The sequence below is a fragment of the Perognathus longimembris genome, chromosome 23, assembly GCF_023159225.1.
Source record: "Perognathus longimembris pacificus isolate PPM17 chromosome 23, ASM2315922v1, whole genome shotgun sequence".
Classification (NCBI taxonomy): domain Eukaryota; kingdom Metazoa; phylum Chordata; class Mammalia; order Rodentia; family Heteromyidae; genus Perognathus; species Perognathus longimembris.
In genome coordinates this window covers 16641007-16666492 of record NC_063183.1, presented here as the reverse complement: position 1 = coordinate 16666492, position 25486 = coordinate 16641007, and the positions used below count along the sequence as shown (strand labels likewise).

The 25486-nt window shown below is 48.8% G+C and overlaps 1 protein-coding gene across 5 annotated transcripts in view; it reads left to right on the top strand.

The window, feature by feature from the left end:
* The window catches only part of Cramp1 (cramped chromatin regulator homolog 1), a 42180-nt gene extending 16841 nt beyond the window's left edge, over nucleotides 1-25339 (top strand). For 4 of the 5 annotated variants that reach the window (XM_048332926.1, XM_048332928.1, XM_048332925.1 and 1 more), the window contains exons 6-21: nucleotides 1126-1174; nucleotides 5431-5516; nucleotides 5936-6059; nucleotides 7339-7420; nucleotides 7921-9078; nucleotides 10774-10951; nucleotides 13104-13285; nucleotides 13396-13470; nucleotides 15310-15391; nucleotides 16284-16388; nucleotides 17086-17264; nucleotides 17870-17938; nucleotides 18459-18690; nucleotides 19443-19607; nucleotides 20789-20934; nucleotides 22994-25339. In XM_048332926.1, the coding sequence (XP_048188883.1) occupies nucleotides 1126-1174; nucleotides 5431-5516; nucleotides 5936-6059; nucleotides 7339-7420; nucleotides 7921-9078; nucleotides 10774-10951; nucleotides 13104-13285; nucleotides 13396-13470; nucleotides 15310-15391; nucleotides 16284-16388; nucleotides 17086-17264; nucleotides 17870-17938; nucleotides 18459-18690; nucleotides 19443-19607; nucleotides 20789-20934; nucleotides 22994-23155 (3074 nt within the window). In that variant the 3' untranslated portion in view covers nucleotides 23156-25339. The remainder of the gene's footprint in view (nucleotides 1-1125; nucleotides 1175-5430; nucleotides 5517-5935; nucleotides 6060-7338; nucleotides 7421-7920; nucleotides 9079-10773; nucleotides 10952-13103; nucleotides 13286-13395; nucleotides 13471-15309; nucleotides 15392-16283; nucleotides 16389-17085; nucleotides 17265-17869; nucleotides 17939-18458; nucleotides 18691-19442; nucleotides 19608-20788; nucleotides 20935-22993) is intronic. The other variant, XM_048332929.1, reaches the window with a different exon arrangement.
* The last annotated feature ends 147 nt before the right edge of the window (nucleotides 25340-25486 follow it).

The window sequence follows — 25486 nt, the reverse complement described above, 5'->3', positions numbered from 1 at the left end:
CATCTGTGCTTGCAGTGGCACAGGGAAGTGGGATTGATGTCCTTCAGTGGGAAACAGTATATCTGACTCTATTTTCACAAGTGCTCACTCACACATGCTCAGTCCTGTGCTCTTCCCCTCCTGAGGCAACATTTCCAGTTTGAGCTCTTTCCCTTTGAGTTGAAAACTTCTATACTTCTTATCAAGGAAGAAACCAGTTATACCAGCTATGATTTCTTTTAGTTACTATTTATCTGAAAAACTTTAGTTTTTGTCTTCATTTTGAAAAAATATTTTTGCTGGATGTGGAATTCTGACTTGATATTTTCCCTTTTCCCTCCCTCCTGTCCTCTTTTCCTTCACTGTGGCTTAAACCCAGGGTCTTGCATGTTCTAGACAATACTCTTATCACTGAGCTATGTCTCCAGCCCCAGAAGTTCCTTCTTTCATTGATTGAATTAACACTGCTGTCCATGTTCAGCCTGTACTGCCTCTAATGAGAATTGTTTGGTTTCTTGTTCCTTATGTATAAGTGTAGTCTGTCTCTGGCTGCTTTTACAGTTTTATCTTTATCTTTTTCAACCTGGCTCTGTCTATGTTTATGTTCTCCAATCATGCAGGAGACTTAAAGGAATTTTAAAATGAGCACTGAAATGCCCTGCCTCAGTTCTGCCACTAGCTTCTTTCCCACACATATTGAGGACAGAGATGAGTCTGGAGAAAGTGAGGCTCGTGCTCTAGTAAACACTGTGGGCATCAGATTTAACCATTCCCTGGGATTCTGCTGATTCCAGACTCTGTATAGATGAGGGCCCACTCACAGTCAACAGGGAAAGTGTGCCCAGTATGTTCTATACCATGGATACTAGAAGAAGCAAACTCATCAGAACTGGGTGGTCTGGGCTAAGGGAGCGATTTGTCCATATCAGGGAATGGGGAAGAAGGACTCAGCTTTTCAGTGAGCATGGACCCTTGAGAAAGTGGCTAGGAGGAGCAAAAGGCCTTAGCTCTGGGGAAGTAGCTGGAGCTACTATAGGTCTTTTATTATGGAAAAGCCCAGATATTAAGTATCAGGATTTGGTGTTTGGGAGGAAGGTGGTAATAGAAAAATCTAATGGCTTCACTCATTTGTCTTTCCATTTAAAGGTATGGATGACAAGAACGCAACAAAATTGAATGAACTCATTCAGGTTGGGTAAGTACAAGTGAAACGTACTGTGAGATGCTTGCTCCTGTGAATTACTGAAATACAGAAGTGAGTACTTTCTGCACAAGGACCACCACAGTTAGAACTTACTATCCTCTCAGGTTTGCAGTTTGTTTGTGTTCAGGGTAGGGACTGTTTTCACACACCCGTGCCTGCAGTTTGATCTGAACACAGCCAGATTCTCTGCCTCTGTCTTTCCCCTGTGTTTTTACATGTCTTTTCTCCTTCCCATTGTGTTTTCTCCAATCTCCTGGGCTACTTCAGTGGCCTTTCCTGCCTCCTCTTCCTCTGAGGCCAGTGCTCCCCACTGGCTCCCTGTTCTTCTCCCCTGACTTGTAGAGCTCAACTGTTCTTGCAGTCACAAACCACCAGGGCCATGGACTGCTCCATTGAGACTTGCTCAATCCTGGCTACTTTTGACAGTCTCTGCTTCCAACCTGTCATTACACAGAGTGCTTGCTCTGTGGATATAGCCTGACTGGTCCCCGAGGTTTTCTGATAACACTGTCAGGTACCCACTGGCCTAGCCTGTGCAGTTTGTCTTTGAGTCCTTTTGAATCCCATTTCTGTGTTCTGATAGTCTCCAGAGTCAGCCCCCAAGCTAGGAAGGTGTTGCATCCTGAACTCTCTCCAGTTCTATAGCTGCCCTGTGGTTCTCTCTGAAACTGTATCTTCACCCCCTCTCACTACACCCTCTCTCGTGGTTATTTCTACTCTTCCCAGGGCCTCTGTCACTTTTCCTGAGTGAACAGTCCAGATCTACCCATCCTGGCTATAAGTCCCTCCTCCTGGGAACCCCAGCTTTCCTGCTTCCCTCCCATGCTCTGAGTGGGCTGCTCCCTTGCCTTGGTTGGTTGGAGGATTGGAAGCTCTCTAAACCCTCATGCCTGTGCCGACTGTGCCTCCCACCTCAGCACTGCCCTAGGTCAGTCCTAATAACCATGCTGCTAGGCAGCACTGCAAGGCCCAACCCTGCCACTGCTTGCTGCAGAGTAGGGATTGAGGGGACGGGGCTTTGCTGACTTGGCATGTGATCCTCATTGTTGGCTGCCGTGTCTCTCAGTGGTCTCTCCCTCAGCCCACCAGGGCCTTTGCTGTTCCTGGAAGGTGATGTCTGGTCTCCATTCTCTCTGAGATTTGTCTGGTCTGTTGTGGACATAGCAGTTTCTCTGTCTGGGGACAGAATAGGTCTAGCACCCCAGGCCCTGCCACAGGCCACTGCAGCACTGCTTAATACAGTGTTTGGCCTTTACCAGAAAATCATCTGAAAAAGCCATCGAGGGGCTGGGGATATAGCCTAGTGGCAAGAGTGCCTGCCTCGGATACACGAGGCCCTAGGTTCGATTCCCCAGCACCACATATACAGAAAACGGCCAGAAGCGGCGCTGTGGCTCAAGTGGCAGAGTGCTAGCCTTGAGCGGGAAGAAGCCAGGGACAGTGCTCAGGCCCTGAGTCCAAGGCCCAGGACTGGCCAAAAAAAAATGAAAAAGCCATCGTGTAGCATCAGCGCTGTGCACTTGAAGCTCTTGGGTGTTGGCACATGGAGCTGCAGCTTATTGCCCTCTCCTGCTGAGTGTGGTTCTGTCATGTGAGCATGCCTGTGGAACCAAATTGGGCTCTGTAGGGCTTTTTAGTGCTTATTGAAAAATGACTAAACCTCCTCCATGAGGTATTGATGTGCACATGGGTTTCCTGTGCCTGAGTGAACCCTAGCAGGAGGAGATATGGTCTTCATGAAAACCCTCCAAAGTTGCCTTGCAGAGCCATGGCAGTTGCTCCCACATCCCATCACTCTGAGCTGTGCCAGTGGGTGTGGAGCAGCATCCTGGGTGCCTCTGCCTTGCATTTCCCTGGTGCTCAGTGATGCTGAACATTTTTCCTAGCACGTGCTTATTTGCTGCTCCGATTTCTTCAGTGAAGTGCTTGTTCAAATCTGTGCCCTTTAATGATTGTGTTTAAAGAGTTCTTTCTCTGTTCTAGCTCTAGTCTTCCATCAGATAGGTGACTTGGAGATACATTCTGTCAGCAGCCTGTGTTTCATTCTCATTGCTCAGCGCCTTTCACAGAGCAAACATCTTTAGTTTGATGAAGTCCTATTAGTCGACATCTCCTGCTATTTGGGCTTCAGTCAAAGGTTTTCCCATGTGTTTCCTTATAGAAGTTTTATACTTTTGCATTGAAGTTTGGGAGCCATTCTGAATTAACTTTTTTTATTTGCCAGGGGCAGTTTACACAGGGGATCATCTTTTTGCCTGTGGGAATTGTTTCCCAGCACCATAAGAGGTCTGCCTTCCCCGAGGTGCTCATGCCACTGCTTAGATATGTTGAATCTCGTGTGGCTCTATCGCTAGACTTCCACTCCACTAGTTTATATATCAATTCTCTTCCCAACAGACTTTAGTTTTTAAGGACAAACAAAGCTCCGCAAAAGGTAGAACAGAAAGAAATAGGGAAAAATTTTGTGTGCTATATTGATTCTCAGGGCCCTGAGTTGTCGCTTAGTTTTTCTCTGAAGGCTGGCTCTCTACCACTTGAGCCACGTCTTCACACTTGGTTAGTTAGAGATAAGAGTCTCTTGGATTTGTCTGCCCTAGCTGACTGTCTGGCTTTGAATCTGGATACTCTTGATCTTGCTCAGCCTTCTGAGTAACTAGGATTACTGGTGTGAGCCCCAAGTGCCTGGCTTGGCAAATTGATTTGATGTAAGATGAAAAGCAAATTGGAGTGCTTAGCTTCCTGCCCATGCTTCCAAATGCAGACCTTTTTCAATTAATTGTAAATCTCCTTTCAGTTACAGAATGGTAACATTAAATTAAAGAGTAAATGAATTGCGGAAAGCTCTTAACTAAATGAAATCCTATTACATTGTTTGAAGACCCAGAGGCATTAAATGTGGCATATACTGATTAGATTTATCCAGTGGAGAAGGAAGTAAATCTCCTATGAAAAGGGACCCAGACTCCTGATTCATAGAGGAGTCACACTGGTGTCTGTTGTCAGGGATCCTATAGAAATATTCACATTGAGGGGCTTGGAATATGGCCTCGTATACATGAAGCCCTGGGTTCAATTCCTCAGGCCCACATAGATAGAAAAGGCCAGAAGTGGCACTGTGGCTCAAGAGGTAGAGTGCTAGCCTTGAGCAAAAAGAAGCCCAGGAACAGTGCTCAGGCCCTGAGTTCAAGCTCCACGACTGGCAAAAAAAAAAAAAAAGAAAAATATTCATATTGAACCTTGTGTGTCACACATTCAAAGGGAGCTCAGGTTATAATTTTTCTTAGTTTCCTTTTTCCAGGGACTGTCAGAGAACCATGGCCCTTGAACTATTTAATACACCAATGTTAGGTTGGTCATAAACTTCACGTTTGAGAGAGAGAAAAAAAAAGAATCTGAGTGGTTATATCTAGTAATACAAATATGTGAACTTGCTTTTTAGCTAGATCTCCAGTCCATTATTTTGCTAGGTAATTAGGTATAGAGTCTTGTGGATTTTCTGCCCGGTGCCAGCTTTGAACTGACATTCTCAGATCTCAGCCTCCTGAAGCTAAGTTGACAGATGTGAGCCACCAGTACCTGGCTACTGGAGACCCTCTTGCCTCAGCCTCCTGAGTGCTAGAATGATATGTGTGTACCACCACACTTGCCTTTAGTGTATTAGAAGGGGCCTGTCTTGCTTCATATTAATTTCCATAGTTGCATGGTATTTCTTGTAATTCTAATCTGTAGAAGGTCTGGCAAGCATATTTTGGACTGGCTGAGGACTGAACATGGACATCTAATACCTTACTCTCTGACCACATGTACCCTGGCGTTGCCAGTGTGGATTACAAAGGGACAGGGTATGGTATTGATACAGCCTGGTGATCATAAGAAGTGGCACAGAAGTTGTGGAAAGATGGATTGTCAAGTTCCATAGAGATCACATAGATATGCTCAGTAGCTTTAGCTCTCAGGCCCCAAGAATGAGGTGCACATTAAGATGGGGACCACCTCCAGAGAGGTGTGACAATCTGTTAACTATGCCTCAGTGAGTTCATTGAGCAGGAGACCAGCAGGCATCCATCCCCTAGTCAGGAAGGTAGATGTCCAGAGCTTATTGCCTCCATCTACAGTCCTGGGCAACCACATGCAGCTTCGTGAGGACAGTGTGGGAACACAATTGTGCTTGGTGTGATTTATACCTGCCTGCCTCTTATTTCCATTCACTTCAAGGCCTGAGCGTTGCTTCCTCACTCTTCCCTCAGGGCCACCACAGTACGTTACAAAGGGCGAAATCTGAGGATCAAAGCACCCATGTGCCGGGCCCTGAAGAAGCTCTGTGATCCTGATGGTAGGTGGTTCTGGGAGAAGGCTCAAGCAAGTGTGGCTCCCATGTTTTCATCCATTTTGTGATGGACAGGCTTTGCTAGCAGTGTATCTGCTGTAGTCATTTTGTCTTTGGCCCCATCTTACCTCAGTCATGTGAATAGATTGTTTTTAAATTTGGAATGTTCTGGGCCTAGTAGTATGCCCACCAAGTCATGTCTAGCTATGGCAGCATTCTGATAGGAACAAGTCTCGTGGACTCCCAAGAGGCAAACCAGAAACAGCTGTGTCACTGCTACGGCCTCTGTGCCTCCCTTTCTGTTCCCTGCTTTCCATCACAAGGCAGTCTACCCACAGCTTTCATTGTTTTCATTCTCTGGCAAAGTGCTTTGCTTCTTGCCTTGAGGTTGTGTGCCTCAGACTTTCATGATCTTCCTTTCACAGGCCTGAGTGATGAAGAAGACCAGAAGCCAGTGCGCCTGCCCCTGAAAGTTCCTGTAGAGCTACAACCACGCAACAACCATGCCTGGGCCCGAGTGCAGAGCCTTGCCCAAAACCCACGCCTCAGGTGACATAGTGTTCAGCATGAGGAGGGGTTTGGACCTCCTGGGCAGGGTGTAAGGGGTGGGGTTTGCATTACTCTCTGGGAATAAAAGGTGAGAAGCTTTTTTCCCCCATGTGCTGATAGCATGTGAGGACAGGGTAGAGAGTGCCACTATCATAGGAGTGGTTTGACGCCTCCAGACCTGGAGGCACTGGACTAAAGTCCCACATCCTGGCAGGAGTCTTGGGGCTGAGTGGAAGCTTTGAAGGATGTTACACTCAGGTTGAGTGTCTGCTGAGCCTTCCTCATCTTTGCTTATAAAGCCTTTACTATCTCTCTCTCTCGCCAGTTCCCCAAAGATTTGAATTTGATTTATGCACAGGCACCACTGTGGTTATAGACTTTTTCCTCATTTATACAGTTTTTAAAGTTGAGGTAACAATTACACAGCATAAAATGAACCATTAGCCAGTCGCCAGTGGCTCACACCTGTAATCCCAGCTACTCAGAAGGCTGAGATCTGAGAATTGCATTTCAAAGCTAGTCCAAGCAGGAAAGTCCATTTGACTTTTATCTCGTAAGTCACCACCAGAAAGCCCAGAAGTGACACCGTGGCTCAAAGTGGTAGAGTGCTAGCCTTGAAAAAAACTCAGGGATGGAGCCCAGGCCCTATGTTCAAGCCCAGTTGATCAGAAAGAGGAAAAAAAATTTGGTCATTTTAAAGTTTACTGTTGTGTATACTTTAGTACTTTCACAGTATTGTGCAACCTCCATCTCGGTCTACTTCCAGAAAATTAATATCACCTCCAGAACCCTATGCCCATCCACAGTCATTCTCGGATGCTTGGCACTACCCAGCACCTAGCACCTTCCCATTACTTTCTCCTAGTCTAGATATTTTTTATTAGTGGAGCTACACACAGAAGCCTGCTGTGACTGCTCCTATCACTGGCTATGCCAGTGTTGAGATTCCCCCACATGGTAACACATGCCAGTGGCACATCCTGTCCAGGTGTATATTTTATCTTCTTAGGGTTTGTTAGGGTTGGCTTCTTGAAAGGTGCCTGGGGGATTTGGCTGAGTGAAGGAGACCTGGACCCCACCACATTAGAGTTTCATGTGAACCTACCATGATCTTAATGGATAAAGTCGATTTTTAGTAAAGGGAGCCATGGGTCTTGCTGGTGTACTGCCAAGGCCCCATTTATCTCTCTTGTGTGGTTTGGGCTTAGGCAGCCTTCGGTGCTCATCCACAGGTGTCCGTCCTGCTCGGTGTAACTGCTGCTTTCTGTCATATTCATAGGATGATTGTGGAGCTACATCGAAAAGTCTCCAGCCTCATTGAATTCCTGAAGCAGAAGTGGGCACTCCATGAAGTACGAATTGTATCTTTTCCAACTTAAGCAAACTTCCCAAACATGGCACCTTCTCCTCCTTTAGAGATGAGATTTCACCTCCTAGTCCATGCCACTGCTGTATGCCCTGCAGGAGCTCCGTGCCCCTGGGTTTTGTCTATGGTATCCACCTGTGGTCTCCATGTAGGGCAGGGCTTGGTCATAGCAAGCTCTCCCTGCTCTGAGTAGCCATCTGTCTGGTTCTTGGGGCGTGGCCAAAGTATACCTGCTAGTAAGGTGAGCAGCATGATAGGCAGGGCCTTGCCTTCCTGGCATAGATGGCCTACCAGCCCTAGCCAAGCTCCAGATCCAGGTTAATAGAAGTGAATCTCCTAAGGACATTGAATGCTTGGGCCCCCATTGTTTGGTAGTGGCTTGAGGAATGTCCCTAGGGTCAGAAGGCAGATCTGAGCCGCACTGCAGCCTTGTGCTTGTCAGTTGACATGACCATTGACAAGCTGGTGGAAGTTGCTCCTTGACAGTGAACACAGCGGAAGACACTTGAGGAGCGGCAGCTGCAGGGCTCCAGCACAGCGCAGATGCAGGAGAAGGTGGCACTGCACCTTTTCCCAGGCGAGAACTGCACACTGACGCCGCTGCCAGGCGTGGCCCGTGTGGTACACTCCAAGGCCTTCTGCACGGTGCACTGGCAGGAGGGTGGTCGGTGCAAGCAGAGCACCAAGGATGCCCACTTGCTCCCCCCAGCCCAGATCCTGGGCATCCAGAGTGGGCAGGGTACCGCCCGGGGCCAGCTGAAATGCCCAAGGGGCGGTGCTGAGGGCAAGGGCGGGGGGCGGTCCCTTCCCACTGCTGATGCATCATCGCAGAGCTCTGGAGAGAGTTCCCCTGAGAGTGCCCCTGGGGAGGGGCCCACCCCGAGTCTGAGCAGTCCGGACGCTCCCGACAGGCCTCCTCATGGGCTCCAGGACTGCGGGCCACATCTTGAGAAGACCCCTGCAGCAGCCCCTGCAGAGGGCAGGGATGGCCCCATCCGAGAGCCAGGGGTCCTGCCCTGTGCCTGCAGCCAGCTCCCAGACCTGGAGGAAGAACTCTCACTCCTTGACCCTTTTCCCCGCTATCTGAAGTCCTGTCAGGACCTCATCATCCCTGAGCAGTGCCGGTGTGCGGACATACAGCCCGGGAGGGAGCACCCTCCGAGCAGGCCTGCCTCCCCATCGGCTCTGGCCCCTGGCAGTAGAGAGGCCACTGATCCTGTCCCTCCTGGCAAAGACCCTCAGCCTACCCCTGGGCTCCTGCCAGATGTTTGCACTAAAGACCTGACAGATGCACCTGCAGAGGAGCCCCAGGAAAAGGGGAGCCCCTCAGAACTCCTGCTGTGTCAGGGACAGCCTGCCGCCAGGCCCCCAAAGGAGGTCCCCGCCAGCCAGCTTGCCCAGCAACTGCGCGAAGAAGGCTGGAGCCTGCAGACCTCCGAGAGCCTCACGTTGGCTGAAGTCTACCTCATGATGGGCAAGCCGAGCAAGCTGCAGCTGGAATATGACTGGCTGGCTGTGCTTGGTCCTGAGGGCCAGGTCCCCACAGGGCAGGACCAGGCTGCCCACCCTGGCTCCCCGCCTCCTGCCCTCCACCAGCAGCGCCTCCTGAACTGCCTCCTGAGGCTCATCTCCACTGAAGTTCATCCCAAGCTGGTAAGTGGGTTGGCATCAGCTCAGGCAGTTGAGTGAGTAGGTCTGGAAGTTCAGCCCCACCTAGGTTGCCAAATGAGTCAGGAGGAGGCTACCCTTGGCTGGTGAGAGAGTTGGGCATGGGGAAAGGGGCGAGGGAAGCATGAGGACTAGGTAAGGCTAGGTCTGGGAGTGGAGGTAGCTGCAGTTCTAGCAGCGGGGCACTGACCCTTGGGACATGACCAGTGGTAGGGACTTTGGAATGAGCAGGTATGACCAGGTAGGTATTAAGTGTAAATGACTGCTGCTTTTGGTGGAGAAGTGTGGTAGTGGAAATCCCCACTCAGGAAGCCAGTTCAAGACCTTTACTATGTGGGAGGCAATGGGAAGTGCTGGCTTTGGCTTTGACTAGAAAAGAAACATGGCAGCCCAGAACACCAGAACAGTATTGTAGGTAGTGAATGGTAGGTAGAAAGCTAGCTTACCACCTACAGTGGGCCAACAGCTGCATTCTGGTATACTAGTTAGGAATGCAATTCCAGGCAGACTATAGATAATTCCCCGGGTAACTTGATGGGTATATTACTGGTCAGGGAGACTGGAAACCTCCAGTTGGGGGAGGACCGTCTGTCCTGTTTTTCTCCTGTTGCTTCTACTTGCCCAGTGACCTACAGAGTTCACAGAAATGCTCAGTGGGAGGTGGGGTTAGTAAGAAGGAACATGGAGGCAAGAGGGGCCCCAGAAGGAACTGGGCCTGGCAGTTCTTTGGGAGCTATGGTGGGGACACAGGCCACTGAATGAACAGAGGTGAAACTGAGCTAAGGACATGGAAAAGTGCCTCCCTATGGGAGCTGGCCCTAGGTGAAGTCTTAGAGATGGCTACTGGGACACCAAGAGTGGCGGGGGGCGGGAGGGGCAGGGAGAGTAAGAGCTGGGACACCAAGTGTGTGTGTCCCGGGTAAGAGCTGGGATACCAAATAGGGGGTGGTGAGAGCTGAGACACCAAGGGGGGAGGGCGGTGGTGGGGGCAGGGTGTCAGGACGTGTATGCACGCGCATATTGGGGGGTGGGGGGGGAGGTCTGGCATCTTGCCAGATCTTCCCACTAGGCCAAGGATAGAGAAGGGGTCAGAGGACAGGGCATTGCCACCAGGGAACCTTCAGTGCCTTGGCTATTTGTGAGGTGGGTCTTATTGTAAGAAGGCTCTTCAGCCATGACTGCTGGACTGTCAGTAGTAGATCTGACAGCAGGGAAGCTGGTGCTGTCCAGTGCCACATTTTACTGTGGCTTTTTCAAAGGCAAGCTGTTACCACCTGCTACCGGTGCCTCTTGGGCACCTGGCCTGGGGCCAGTGCATCCTAGCCATGTTAGGCCAGCCCCCTCCTTCTGCCACTCTCATCACCATGTCCAGGCAGAGGAAACGTACGAGCTCTCCTGAGGATGGCAGCTACTTTGGATACTCACCTGCCTGGGGGGGGGTTGTGTGTGCGTGTGTGTTAAACAAAAACAACAGCATGTGACCTTTAAAAACTGTCAAGTTACTGAGTGACCTTGGGGACATACAAAGGTCAGGTGTTTTAGCCTTGTCCTTTACCATCATGAGCTAGCTCTGTGCCATCTTCCAAGACTTGAAATTATGCTCACATCCTCTCCAGGCACTCATGCCAAAGACATTTTCTCATGTTGAGCATGAATGTATGTTGGCTTATGTCTGACCAGGCTCTGGAAACAAATACAGCATCTACTGCCTCAGTGAGGCCCACCCAAGAGGAGCAGTCTACAACACCCCCAGGGAAGGTAGTAGCGCTCAGCTCACGGAGCCCTCGCTGCCCTAGAAACCAGTCTGCCCTCCGCAGCGGTAAGAGCCTCCCTCCTGGCTCCGCACCCTGCTCTCCAGGTAAGGAATAGGGTATCCTGGTAGTCTTGGGCAATATGCCAAAACTGGATGTGTGTCTTAGGCTAGCTCTGCTTTCCATTGAAATCAGCATTGGTGAATGGGGTGAAGACTTAGAATTTCCCTCCTTAGGGAGAGTGAGTGCAGGAGCCTGTCAGAAAAGGCGTGGATCCTAGGTGCAGGAGCTGGCAAGAAGCAGGTGTTGAATGAATGGCAGTTGCCACTTTGGTCACTTCAGGGTTCTTGTGTCATGAGACCAGCAGAAGCCTCCACAGCATTCCAAGTAGCTTAAAATCTCTGAGGAGAGCTGATTTTTGAATTTGTGGCAACTTTTTTTTAAACCTTAAAATAAGGCAGCTTCTTGAGGAAAAGTGCTAGCAATCTAGCACAGTTGTATAAAGATGGAGTAGTCTGCCAACCACAAAATATATCCTTTAGTTGAACTTGGGAAATCTTTTCGTTTGTTTTGAGGTGGTAGGAAGAGAACTCAGGGTCTTACATAGTCAGGCAACTGTGTTACCACTGAGCTATATCCCCATATAAAGTAATTTAAATTTGGGGGTGGGAATATGGCCTAGTGGTAGAGTGCTTGCCTCATATACACAAAGCCCTGGGTTCGATTCCTCAGCACCACATACATAAAAAAAGCTGGAAGTGGCACTGTGGCTCACGTGGTAGAGTGCTAGCCTTGAGCAAAAAGAAGCCAGGGACAGTGCTCAGGCCCTGAGTTCAAGCCAAGACTGGTAAAATAATAATAATGATTTGAATTTAAGATGAATAATTCCCACCACTTGGTACATAAAATCCCCAAGATAAGGATGCCCCATGTCTGTGGGAATCAATTTTGCTTGCTTTAAATTTTTAGTATTTTATAATAAAACAGGTTATCACAGAGTGATGAATTCTATGTTAGTTTTAAAAGTAGGCCAGGTGGGCTGGGGATATGGCCTAGTGGCAAGAGTGCCTGCCTCGGATACACGAGGCCCTGGGTTCAATTCCCCAGCACCACATATACAGAAAATGGCCAGAAGCCGCACTGTGGCTCAAGTGGCAGAGTGCTAGCCTTGAGTGGGAAGAAGCCAGGGACAGTGCTCAGGCCCTGAGTCCAAGGCCCAGGACTGGCCAAAAAAAAAAAAAAAAAAAAAAAATCTAAAAGTAGGCCAGGTGCCAGTGATTCATGCCTGTAATCCCAGCTACTTGGGAATCTGAGATTGGGAAGATCATAGTTCAAGGCTGTCTTCGGTAGAAAAGTTGATGAAATCCCTTCTCAAGCAATAGTTGGGTTATAGTGGCATGCAACTGAGAAGGGAGGATTGGGATTCCAGGCAGGCCCCAAGCAAAACAGTCTGGAAGACCCTATCTTGAAAAAACTTGACACAATGGCACACATCTGTCATCCCCACTACAATGAGAATCTGAAAACAGGTTTACTGTCCAGGCAGATACTTTGTCAGGATCAGACCCCATCTTAAAAATAACCAGTGCTTCTAACTACTTGGGAAGCTGAGATGGGCAGAAAAGTATGCGAGGGGCTGGGAATATGGCCTAGTGATAAGAGTGTTTGCCTACCATGCATAAAGCCCTGGGTTTGATTCCTTAGTACCACATACACAGAAAGGGCCAGGAGTGGCGCTGTGGCTCACGGGATAGAATGCTAACCTTAAGCAAAAGAAGCTCAGGGACAGTGCCTAGGCCCTGAGTTCAAGCCGCAGGACTGGCAAAAAAAAGTTTGTGAGGCTTTGTCACTGTAGAGGGAGTCTGTATGGGAGAAGGAGAGTATGGTGATGTGCACGCCAGCAGCAGTGCGAAGCCTGGCCCAGAATCCCAACTCTGAAAGGAGATGGGTTGAGGCTCAGGAGAATTGAGGCCCTTTCCTCAAAATAACCAGTGAAAAATAAAACTGGAAGCATTGGGGTTGGAGTTGGGGTTAGGGTTGAGACTGGAGACATTTAGATTGGAGTTTGGATTAGGGTTGCGACTGGGGTGGGAGTTAGGGTTAAGGGTAGAGGCTTGAGGCAATGGGGTTGGAGTTAGGGTTGGGGCTGGGTTCAGAAGGTATAGAAGCAGCTGAAGGGCTTTCAAGAGAATCCCTTCATGTCACATTCTGTCCTGTGTGCCATGCAGGTAGTGTCAGCGTGTGGCCCTTCTTTTCTAGGTTTGAGAAATCCCCCAAGGCCCCTTTTGGTGGCTGGCCCCTCCAGCACAGGGAGCAGTGACTCAGATGGTGGCCTCTTTGCTGTGCCCACAACTTTACCACCCAACAGCCGACATGGGAAGCTCTTCTCTCCTAGTAAAGAAGCAGAGCTGACTTTCCGGCAGCACCTGGACTCCATCAGTGTGAGTGCCAGGCCAGGGCACCCTGATACTGGGTGCTGTGCATGTGGAGGACATGCATGTCTTTGGTGTTCATGTCCCTTGCAGATGAAGCTGGATTTCTTCCTTTACAGATGCAGTCTGATTTCTTCTCACCAAAGCCCAAGAAACTGAGGAAACGACACCTTCGGAAGCCATTGGTTGTCCAGGTGAGCAAACTTTGCTTGGATCCATGCAGGTGTGTCCCCTGACTCCACTGTTGGCTGAAACAGCTAGGACATGTTTTTCTCCCCTGTCTCATTTTCAGAGTATAACCCAGATATTACCTCCATTTCCTCTTTTTTTTTTTTTTTTTGCCAGTCCTGGGGCTTGAACTCGGGCCCTGGGCACTATCCCTGGCTTCTTTTTGCTCAAGGCTAGTATTCTACCACTTGAGCCACAGTGCCAAACCTTGCTTTTTCTGTGTATGTGGTACTGTGGAATTGAACCCAGGGCTTCATGTATGTGAGGCAAGCACTCTACCACTAGGGCATGTTCCTAGCCTCTCCCTTTTCTCTTATAAATAGAAAAATTAGGAAAGTAAAAACAGTGAACTTAACAATGCCACTAAATATAGTCTGAATAGTATTGAAAATAGCTTGTGAAGGTGACAAAGTTCTAGAGATTTAGGACCTAAGCAACTCCAGTCTGTGATCTCAGAACTATCGGAACATGTGCAAATATATATTCAGCTGAGGGAAGAGGGAGGCAAGGGCTTGAGCTAACAAAGGCTGAGAATCTGTGGAACTTGAGAAGAGTGCATGCTGAACCAGGTGCCAGTGGCTCAGCCCCTGTAAAGCTAACTACTCAGGAGACGGAGATCTAAGGATTGTGGTTCAAAACCAGCCCAAGGGGCAGGGAATATGGCCTAGTGGTAAAGTGCTCGCCTTGTATACATGAATCCCTGAGTTTGATTCCTCAGCACCACATATATAGAAAAAGCCAGAAGTGGCACTCCAGCTCAAGAGGTAGAGTGCCAGCCTTGAGCAAAAAGAAGCCAGGGACAGTGCTCAGGCCCTTGAGTTCAAGCCCAGGATTGGCAAAAATCAAAACAAGCAAACAAAGCCAACCCAGGTAGGAAAGTCCATGAAACTCTTCCAATTAACCACCCAAAAGCCAGAAGTGGAGCTGTGGCTCAAATGGCAGAGCTCTAGCCTTGAGGGAGAAACTTCAGGGACAGTAACCAAGCACCAGGACTGGAACCAAAAAAATATGCATGCTGGAGCTCAGCACTAGTGGCTCATGTTTGTGATCCTAGCTACTTAGGAGGCTGAGATCACAGAAAAATCTCTTAACCACCAAAAATCTGAAAGTAGAGCTCTGGCTTAAATGTAGAATGCTAGCCTTGAGCCCTTACCACCACCACCACCCCCATCCCACCCACACCCCACACCCCCCAAAAAAAATCTCTGGCATAACACCTAGGTCCTGAGTTCTCAAGCCAAGGAATTACACCCCAAAAAAAAGAAAGAAAAGAAAGTGCATAGTATGAAGGTCTGCAGATGCCATTTACAAACTACAGGAAATGCAGGGCCCTAGAGGTACCTGAGAAAGATGACAAAAACACAAGGGAGGGCCAGGAATGTGGCTTAGCAGTAGCTTGCTTTCCTAGCATGCATGAAGTCCTGAGTTCGACTCCTCAGCACCACATAAACAGAAAAGGCCAGAAGTGGTGCTGTGGCTCAAGAGGGTAGAGTGCTATCCTTGAGCAAAAAGAAGCTCAGGGACAGTGCTCAGGCCCTGAGTCCCAAGCCTTAGGACTGGCAGAAAAAAAAAGAACCACAAGGGACTGGTCAGATTTCCTGGGTTCCTTTCACAGAGGATCACAGTGTTCTCAAGCTCATGGCCCACAGGACAGGAGGTGTTAGACCCATGCATCCTAAACATTCAGTTGATGGTTCCAAAGCAAGTTCCCTGTGTTCTTGCACTAGGCTCCCTCCTACTTGAATATTCCTTTGGGTATTGGTATCTTCTTGTCACCTCAATTGTTTTGATTTTTTTCTTCACAGAGAACACTGCTTCCTAGGCCATCTGAAAACCAGTCCCACAACGTGTGCTCCTTCTCCATTCTGTCTAATTCTCCCATAGCCGGTAAGGCCTGGGTTTCTCTGAGTACCTTTCCCTCCTTGGTGTGGCCTCACCTTGGGAATGCAGATGCTGGTTTCCATGGCTGTTTGTGGGCACAGTAGGGGCTTTGCCTTCTTAGAGGTAGGCACAATTGGCCCAGTACAGTTTTGTGGAGTCCTTCTTCCCACCTTCTGTATATGTTTGTGTCAGGAAGTTCATGGAATAAATATGTTACTAGGCTATGTGGATCAAAGTTTCTTGTGACTGTAAATTTAGCAGGGGCCCTGGCTCTTCAAAATGAGCAACATCAGACAGCAAAACACATGCTATATGATTAGTCTTTGCTAGTCTTCTGTGTGTGTGTGTGTGTGCACGTGCGTGCATGTGTATGTGTCTGTGTGAATAGTAGATGTGGGAATGGAGATAGGAAGGGATGGAAAACAGGGCCTCAAAACATGACTGTTGACTGCCCCCAACCAAGCCTTCACGATATTTCATGTACTTGAAAGACCCATCAGCCATTGATGGCTTTTTTCAGGCTTGCTTTTCAACCATGAAAACGTAACTGGTGAAAACAAATTGCCACGACAGAATCTTAGTCCATGGTCTAATGCACCGACTGCTTCCAGGCTCTGCATCTCACTTTGGGAGTTTATTACCCTTAAATTGCCTTTCCTAGGGCATATAGTGGAGACCGCAGATCCTAGCAGATTTGAGACACAGGGTACCATCATGGACCATCCCAGGGCTCCCCTCTGTTGGTGATGTTGTGATGTGAAACAAGTGTTTGGAACATTGGGTGGCTTTGTGTGATCCCCAGTGTGTCTGGTGAAGGAACTCCTCTGCAGCCTGTTTTTGCACTGAGTCAACACAGATTGGCCAGACTGACATGTTTGCTTTTATCTTCCCCTTGCAGGCAGAGGCTGGTTCCGACCCATACAGTCCTCTCTGGCCAAAGCAGCTCTGTCTCGGCCGATTGTACCCAAGGTGGTTCCTCCCCAGGGCACCAATCACCTGGCCAGTAAGTCTTTAACCTGCAGTGACACCCACTGTATGATCTTCCTAAGCTGACCTTTTATTTTTCTCAGTTGTGGAACTCTAACTCAGTGCCTAGGTGCTGTCCCTGAACTCTTTTGCTCAAGGCTAGCACTCTATCATTTTGAGCCACAGCTCCATTTCCAGTTTTCTGGTGGCTAATTAGAGATAAGAATCTCACAGACTTTCCTACCCAGGCTAACTTTGAACCACGATTCTCAGACCTCAGCCTCCTGAAAAGCTAGGAGCCACTAGCACCCAACAATATATTTTTTAAAATAAGATGCCTTTTAAAATACATTTGTCTTCTCCAACTCATAATATCTTGCTACTTTTCAAAAGAACATAAAACTGGGTGTTGGAGACTCATGCTGCAATCTTAGCGACTCAGGAGGCTGAGATCTGAGGATCATGGTTTAAAGCCAGTCTAGGAGGGAAGTCCCATGAGCCTTTTATATCTAGTTAGCCACCAAAAAGCCAGGTATGGACCTGTGAGTAGAAAGCTCAGGAACAGCCCCCAGGCCCCCAGTTCAAGCCCCTCAGGATTGGCACAGAGCAAAAACAACCAAACAAAAAATTTGTAAAGCTTTGAGCTCTTCATTGAAGTGAGGTTGAAGGGAGAAGCTGCCCCAGGCCCTCTGGATATAGCCATCTAGGGATTAAAATGTTACTCCTGTCACCAGGTGCAATCGACCTAGCGGCTCAAAGTGCTGGAATCATCCCTAGGAGCCAGCTGCCAGTCTTGGATCCCAAGGGCTCACCTAGCATCCCTCCACTGACTTCAGAGGAGGTGACCACCACTGTCTCTGGGCAGGACTCAATCAGACCCCACCAGAGTGGCGGGCCCATTTCTGCTGTGGGAGTAAGTATCTCTTCAAGAGCACTTGGTTCTGGAGCCGGGCCATGGGTCAGGCTAGGCCCAGTTGATCTGGCCAGCACAGAGTAAGGGGAGGAGGGAGAGCATATTCACTGTGTGACACTGAGGAATTCAGAGCTAAGATATGCGTAGCATTGTAGCTCTGAACTCTATCTGAAGTAGCTGGCATCCACCATGACCCCTTGCTTGTGCAGAACTTAGCATTTTGAATCTGGTTCAGAACATCTCATGTGGCCTTGATTACCCATTCTTCCTTATTCTCCAATCTCTCTAGTTTCTTGGCCTGCTTGAGGGCTTCCTGAGAAAGGTGTGTGGGTTAATAACCACATGAGACTCCAGAAGCTCAGCCATCCTGATGTTCTGAGGCTAGATTCTTACTTGGGCTTGAAACAACCAAAAAATTTCGGTGCAGGTCCCTAAATGCTATATGTCATTCCCAGCCTAGAGCACGGCCCGTTGCCTGCATCCCTGGCTGTTGAGAAGCCCTGGCAACTTTTAGCAGCGTTCTCTGGAGCTTTTCCCAGCCAGCACTTGATAGTTTCTGTAGCACCAATGTGGTCCACTCACCAGTATTCCTGGTGTTGTTGCAGGGCACGAATGACCCATTTATCAGCGTCCCCCTGAGGCCAGAGCAGGAACCAGTGACAGACGGTTTTCAGGTAGAGTGTGCTTTGGGGCTGCGGAGCCAAGTAGCTGGCCCAGGACCTTCTCCAGTGCCGGGTCCCCACCCTCTTGGTCACAGGCAGACCACAGCATTCAATGATTTTGTTGTCCTATCCACCTCACCTACTGCCTTGTCAATGAATGAATCTGGCTATCTCCTCGTTACTAGTGTCCTTCCTTCTCCCCCTTATGGAAGGACTAGATTTGGGGCGGGGAGGGCTCGGGAACAGCAGGAGGTCATCAGCTCATGATTCCTGGCTCTCCTCCATCTGGGCATCACCAGTTGAACCACGGGTAGCTCTGAAGCAGTCACAGCTCCGGTTGGCATGGCCTTCTGACTGCCACTGCTTGCTGTTTCAGGAGTAGCCAGTTCTGAATGTGTCCTCACATGTTGGGGGGGGCAGGGGACACTGTGTCTATTGCAGCTGCCAAGCTGCGAGGCTGAGACCATAGTCATCATTTTACTTTGCGTTCCGGTTTTCCACTTGAACCATAACAGTCTCTGTTTCCTGGCAGGGTTCTTCTGTTCTCTCCTTACCTGAGCTACCCAAGACTCCTCTCCCGAATGGTCTCTCCATACCTCTGCCCTCATCAGAAGGTTCTACCACCCGTCTCTCCCCACCTAATGTCTCTGCACTACTGGATATCTCCCTTCCTGGCCCACCGGAGGATGTGCTCTCTCAGGGAGAGCCCACCACACAGATCAGTGACTCCATCATCGAAATCGCCATTAGCTCGGGCCAGTACGGTAAGATCGGGTGGCCTCACATTTCTCCTCCTGCAGCTAGCTCCACTAAGATAAGCTGATCTCATTTGTCCTGTGGCATTTTGATCTGCTTGGGTATTTACTAAACTTCCTAGATGCTAAAAATTCAGTTGTTGGTTATTTTGTTTTTTCCATTCCTGGGGCTTGAACTCAGAACCTGGGCACTGTCCCTGAGCTTCTTTTCCTCAAGACTAGCACTCTACCACTTGAGCTACTGAGCCACTTCTGGCTTTTTCTGTATATGTGGTACTAAGGGAATCGACCCAGGACCTCATGCATGCTAGGCATTCCCAGCCCTCAGTTGTCATTTTTGAGCATCAAATAACCTTCTGCTACAAGGTGCTCCAGTAGGAGTGCTGATGGTCTGGTGGGAAGATTACTCCTGACCTTGAAAATAAACCAGGCCAGCCCTCAAGGCCCTCTGCAGTCTAGGGATCACTTTCCTGGTTGAGTGAGTCTGGCAGAGAGCTCACAGTCGGCAGCACTGAGGAAGTGGCTGGACAGGCCCCCATCCTCAGCTTTGGCCCCATCTGCTCTTTTTGATGGTGCTGCTTGTGGTGATTGCTGCCATGTTGCATTCTTCATCGTGTCCTTCCTGTCAGCTGTTGTCTCTCTGGTATGGGCTCAGGAGTCTTGAGTTTCTTTGAATGAGCAGTGCACAGCTCCCACTTCCCCACTGGTCTTCTTGCTGGTGGGTTGAAGGAGCATCTCTCACCCTCAGTATTGGTTGGCAGGTGAAGGAGTCCCTCTTTCTCCAGCAAAACTAAATGGCAGCGACAGTTCCAAGAGTCTTCCCTCCCCGTCTAGCAGTCCCCAGCCCAATTGGATTGCCTCTCCCACCCACGACCCCCAGTGGTATCCCAGTGACTCCACAGACTCTTCGCTCAGCAATTTGTTTGGTGAGTGTCTGGGGGAGGGGTCTCCTTTGCCTGGCAGCAGGGGCTAGAGTCCAGAAGACACTGCATTCTCAGTACTCTAGCTGGCCACACTTCTGCTGGGAACGGCTGCTCATTTCTTAAATGTTTATTTCTTTCCTTTGTTAACTTTTTTAGGCATAACTTTTATATAGGAAAGCAGATTTTCAGTTGGTAGTTCAATGAATGTTGACAAGTATATATATACACACACACACGCACACACACACACCATAGTAGCATACCACACAATAAAGATAACATCCCATCACCTGCATGCTATCCTTTCCAGTCTGTCCAGGTAGCTTGGTCCTGCCCAACTAGGCTCCTGTAGGCTTTATTTAGCAGAGCCAGTGAAGAAGTAGCAGGCCATCTTTGAGCCCCTCCCTCCCTCCCTTCCTTCCTTCTTTCCTCCCTCCTTTCCTCCCTCTCTCCCTTCCTTCCTCTTTCTGTAAAATATTCTGAAATGGATGTTTTAGCTATCTTGCAGCATATTGTTGACCAAGAGCCAGAGAATCATGGAGTGTCTCTTCTTCTGTGCATTTCCCTGATACTGGACGTTAGTGTGCAAGAAGCATGCTTGGAAAGGCACAGCATCCATTGGTTCTTCTATGACCAGCATAGGAAGAGCTCCCATTTGCATATCTAGATCTGGCCCCTTGAGTTTTAGAGTACGATGAGTATATGGTTATGTAGTTGGCATAGGCAGTCCTGAGGGGGCACCTTGATCACATGATAAACTTGGTTAGCTCTGACTGTGGGTACCACAGTGGGTACCAGAGTTGGATGCTCTAGATATGGGGGAAGTGGAAGAAGCCAACCCCTCCCCCAAGTGGTTCCTTTTGTTACCAGTAACAGTGTAGATGTGTGCAAGTAACAGGCAAATCATGAAAGATTTAAAGCAACCTTGGTGCCTATTAATGAGGGACTGGTTGAGGAGAAGAATATTGGCCAGGGTTGGGGGGTGGGGTGTTGGAGAAGTAGAACACAATAGGACATGCCTGTGATCTGTGATCCTCTGTCATTTGATGAGAAAAGCCAGCCACAGTGTGGTGATGCCATCCCAGGCCCTTGGCATGAGTGTGAGGTGGTGGCCTAGCTACCTTGCCAGTCCTCAGGACCCCTGTGCCAAACTCAGATTGTTGCCCGTGGCCTTGTCTCTCCAGCCAGCTTCATCTCACCAGAGAAGAGCCGGAAGACGCTGCCAGCTACCATGGGGGCCAACAGTGGCACTTCGTTGCTTGGTCCCAGCTTGTTGGATGGAAACTCGAGGGATTCTTTTGTGTCCAGGTCCCTTGCTGATGTTGCAGAGGTAAGTACAGTGCTGTGCACCTGAACCTGACTGCACAGCTCCTGTTCCTGAGGGTGCCTGCTTCCTCCTGCAGCCTGTGGGTTACAAGAAGTACTCACTAGGGTGATGTCAGGAGTCCGCAAATGCAGATCCAGGTTTATGACTCTGAGATCTGCCTGTCCTGGGATATCTGTGACACCCATCTCCTTGAAGATATCAGAACTGGAAAGTGCTGGAGTCTGAGTGAACAGTGCTCAAAAGGCAAGCAGACTTGGACCTCACTTGATCTCCTCCACATGGATGACCTCAGGCTACCTCAATCACCTGATCTGAGAAGTGTGATGCCATTGTGAGGTTGTAAATGGTTGTGTTATCACCAGTCCTGTCCTGGTATCATGGATCTTCAGCACATCTCCCTGTGCCATGTCCATGGCCTTGTCCCTCAGATGGACACAATCATCTCCCACTCATACTTGTCCCACAGTTGTAATCGTAGGTATCACATTATGGCAGGTGTTTGGTGAGTGTGACAGATCAATTGGTCATTTTTGTTACTAATGCTTTAGAGAGGGTCTCACAGTGTAGCTGACCTGGAAACTGCTGTGCAGCTCAGGCTGACCTTAAATTAATGATCTTCTTGCCTCTGTCTCCCTAGTGCTGGGATTACAGGTTTGTGCCACTCACACCTAGCTTTGCTCTTCTTGTTTATTAATTTAGTTCCTATTTTTGATGGTCATGGGGCTTGAACTCAGGGCCCGGGCGTTCGTTGTCCCTGAGCTCTTTTTGCTCAAAGCTTGCACTCTACCACTTTGAGGCATAGTACCACTTCCATTTTTCTGATGGTTAATTGGAGTTATGTGTCTCATGGACTTTCCTGTCTGGATTAGCTTCAACTATCAATCCTCAGATCTTATCCTCCTGCATAGTTAGGATTACAGGCGTGAGTCACCGTGCCCAGCTTGCTTTGCTCATTTTGAAAACAAAATTCAATATGTTTTGTTCGCCATGCTTCATAATAAAAAGTTTAAAATTTAGTTCATACCATAGCTCTACTAAAAAATTTTCAGAAGGAGCCAGGCATTAGTGAGTGACTCACGCATGTAGTCTTAGCTACTCAGGAGGCTGAGATCTGAGGATCATGGTTTGAAGCCAGGCCTGAAAGGAAAGTATGTGAGACTCTTATCTCTAGTACTATAAACTACTCAGAAAAAGCTGAACGTAGTGCTGTGGCCCAAGCAGTACAACTCTAGCCTTGAGCAAAAGAAACTCAGAATTAGTACCCAAGCCCAAAGTTCAAGCTCCAGGGCCAGCAGCAGCAGCAACAACAACAAGAATTCCAAAGGTTTCTTATTCACTCAGTATGTCACATAGTTCATAAGTGAACCTCTGTGGCCTGCTCTGTGCCAGGCACTGCTAAAGTCAAAACTGACAAGACAGAGCCCCTGTACTTAGGCAGCTTCCACCTAGCAGAAGTGCACTGTAAAAAATGAAGGCACCAAGTCTATATTTTGCCTTCAGGATAAAGTCCTACTAACCTAACTCCTTACAGAGCCTTATGTCCCTCTTGATCTTCCTTTCCTCCTGGGCCCTGGGCCCTGGGCCTTGTATAGGGCTGTAGGCTGTGCCTACTTCAGGGCCTTTGCACTTGCTATTTCTTCTGATGAGTATGTTGTTCCTTCACATGTCTGTATGACTTCCCACGTTCATCAGATCCTGACATGTTGGAGACCCTCATCTGACTCCATCCCTATGGCAAGCTGCTCTGCTTTCATTTCCTTCAAGCTTCTCCCTGACCTCTACCTTCTGTTGTTACCTCTGACTTTATCTCTTAACAGTCTCTTGACAGAGGAACTGTCCCTTCTCCCCTATGCCCCAGTGCTCCTTAAGTCTGAGGAGGGAAGGACCCACAGCTCTGATCCCAACAGCCAGCCTTGCTGAGCTCCTGTTGTGCTCCCTATAGATGTTGCAGAAAGAATAGCCAGACTTCAGAAAGAGCTCACTGGATTCCTTCCACCAGTGACATCCCATGCAGATGGTGGCACATCTGACCTGGTTTTCCCTTGTCCCTTCTGTCTTGCAGGTGGTGGATTCCCAGCTGGTGTGCATGATGAATGAGAACAGCATTGATTACATATCTAGGTTCAATGACCTGGCCCAAGAGCTGTCCATTGCTGAGCCAGGCCGCCGAGAGGTTCTCTTTGATGGTGGGAGTGGACCCCCGGTTGGCGACTTCTCCCAGTGACTGCCTCACATGGAGAGGGCATCCTGAATGCTGCAGGGAAGGGCTTATGGGGCTGAAGTTATCCTCACTTTTGACAGAAAAACCGTCCAACTATAGAAAGCAAGTCAGGTTCAGAATCCCTAAAGACTGTCAGCACAGAGCACCTCTGCAGCCCAGCGTGTGCAGCACACAGGAGCAGCTGATGAGGGCTCCATTCCGTATGCAGGGGCTGTGATTTCTCAGGGCAAGCTCTGAGAAGGGCTGACCTCAGAAACTGCCATGATGTACTGGGGCCTTGGCTATGTGGGCTGGGCCTTCTAGAGTGTTCTCTCCCTGCAGAAGGCATGTCTGGCCCTGTTTGCTTCCTCTGAGCTATGATCTGTGCAGAGTGCTATAGCCCCTGCTGTCTCCTCTCTGAAACCCTCTTCCCTACTTGGCTGTTCTCTGGTAATGACACAGGGTGGTAGTGGGTATAGCGCAGACACTGGCCAAACATACTTTATGGATGTTCTGATCCCGTGGCAGAGAATGTTCCCCAGGCCAGTGTAACCAATGACATCTCCTAGAATACTGACCCTTGCCTGAGTTTTCCCCTTCCAGTGGCTCTGATTGACCTGGTATAATCAGAAGGGGGAAAAAGTCATGTCAAATGCAGGTTGTTGACATTTTCTAAGGTCCTGCTAAGCTGGTTGAAAATATTTTTCTTAGGTTTTAAGAATTAGCAGGCATGGACAAGAAAGAGCCGAGTCCTCTCTTTACCTGATCTTACCTGGCAAGTTCCTTTAAGTGACCTGAAATTTGTTTCTCTCTATTGAGCCTTCAACCCCAAGCACATATTAATATGGCTACAGAGAAGGCTTTTTCCTGACCCATTCTGTGACAGACCTGCCTTTGTAGGATTGATTTTCTCTTGCACTGGCATTGGTTCAGTGTACATGTAGCCCATAATCCCTTGCATGTCTTTGACCCAGGACTCCTTGGCAGGTTTCAGACATCAGCACTCTGTCCTTCTGGTGACTCCCTCCTGGAGACGGGCCCCCCTGTTACTGCTGCAGGTGGTCCAGTGTCCAGACTTTTCCAGAATGGCACTGTCTTGCCTTCTCAGTTTCAGGAGATTGGTCTCAGCACACAAATCACCAACTAATCATATCTGGCATTTCCGGGAGCCATGGCCATGCTAGGCAGATGAGATGCACTGTGCCCTGTCTCTTTCCACCCAGCAGCTAGCATGAACACGTCCTCTTACCTATCTGAACCTTTCCTCCTCCCCCATTTCCTCTTGGCCCTCAAAGCCAGCCTGTGCTCTCCCAGAGGGAAGAAAAACCTCGTTAGATCTCACCTCTGCGAGGTCGGGTGGGGGATCCCTAGATTTCATTTTTGCCAAAAAGGAATATATATATACATACATACATACATACTCATACAGGGGAAAAGTCACTGGATCTTATCTCTATTAACACTCCAGATACCATCAGGCCATGTGGCCACCTCTGATTGCAGGAACAGAGGAAATGAGGACAGTGGCTCAAGGCATGAGTTTTCTTTTGCCTCCAGATTCTTCCTGGCTTCTCTCCTCCATATCCCAACACTGCCTGTGTGGTAGCCTCCCTCTCTAGGACTCTGAGAAAACAGCTCCTGGCTGTGGAGGGATGAGGGGAGTGCACTGCTGTATTAGCAGATCAACCACAGTATATAGTAGCTCATGCTGTGCTTACTACCACAGCCTCCTGAAGTTGGCACCTTATTGAACAGAAGAAACCCCTCAGATCTCTAGTCCACTGCAGGTCAGGACACCAGGCTGAGCAGAGGCAACTGCCACTACCCTCATACGCCAATGGTTGGGGCCATTGATACCAGTAACAACAAGCATGGAAGCTAACTGTAGCCCGGGTATTTTGCCAGGGCATTTGATACCCTGAGGTGTGTCCTGTCCAACAGGAATATAATGAAATTACACTTAACACCTAGACTCTTGGGTACCCTATCCTGTTCTAACCCCTGGGCAGAGATTGCTTGTGGGAAATACTGCCCACTGCCAGTGTTACTCAGTAGCAGGATCAGCCCATTAGGTGATGGAGTGGACTGATTTGTCTCCTTCAATGAAGCTGACAGGATTCCAGAGGATTCTGGGGCTTTCTTACATAGCAACCAAACAGAAATGCATGTTTGGTTGCCATGTTTAGGGTTAAATAGTCATTTGTGGCATGAAAATGGTGAATCTCTTTTTAAGAAAAAAAAATTCCCCAATGTCTTTTCCTGATCCAGTCCTTTGGCTAATCCATCTTTTCTGGATATTAAGACCAGTTTTATTGGCATTGAGGAAGTTGGTGTCTGGCCTCACTTTTTCAGAAC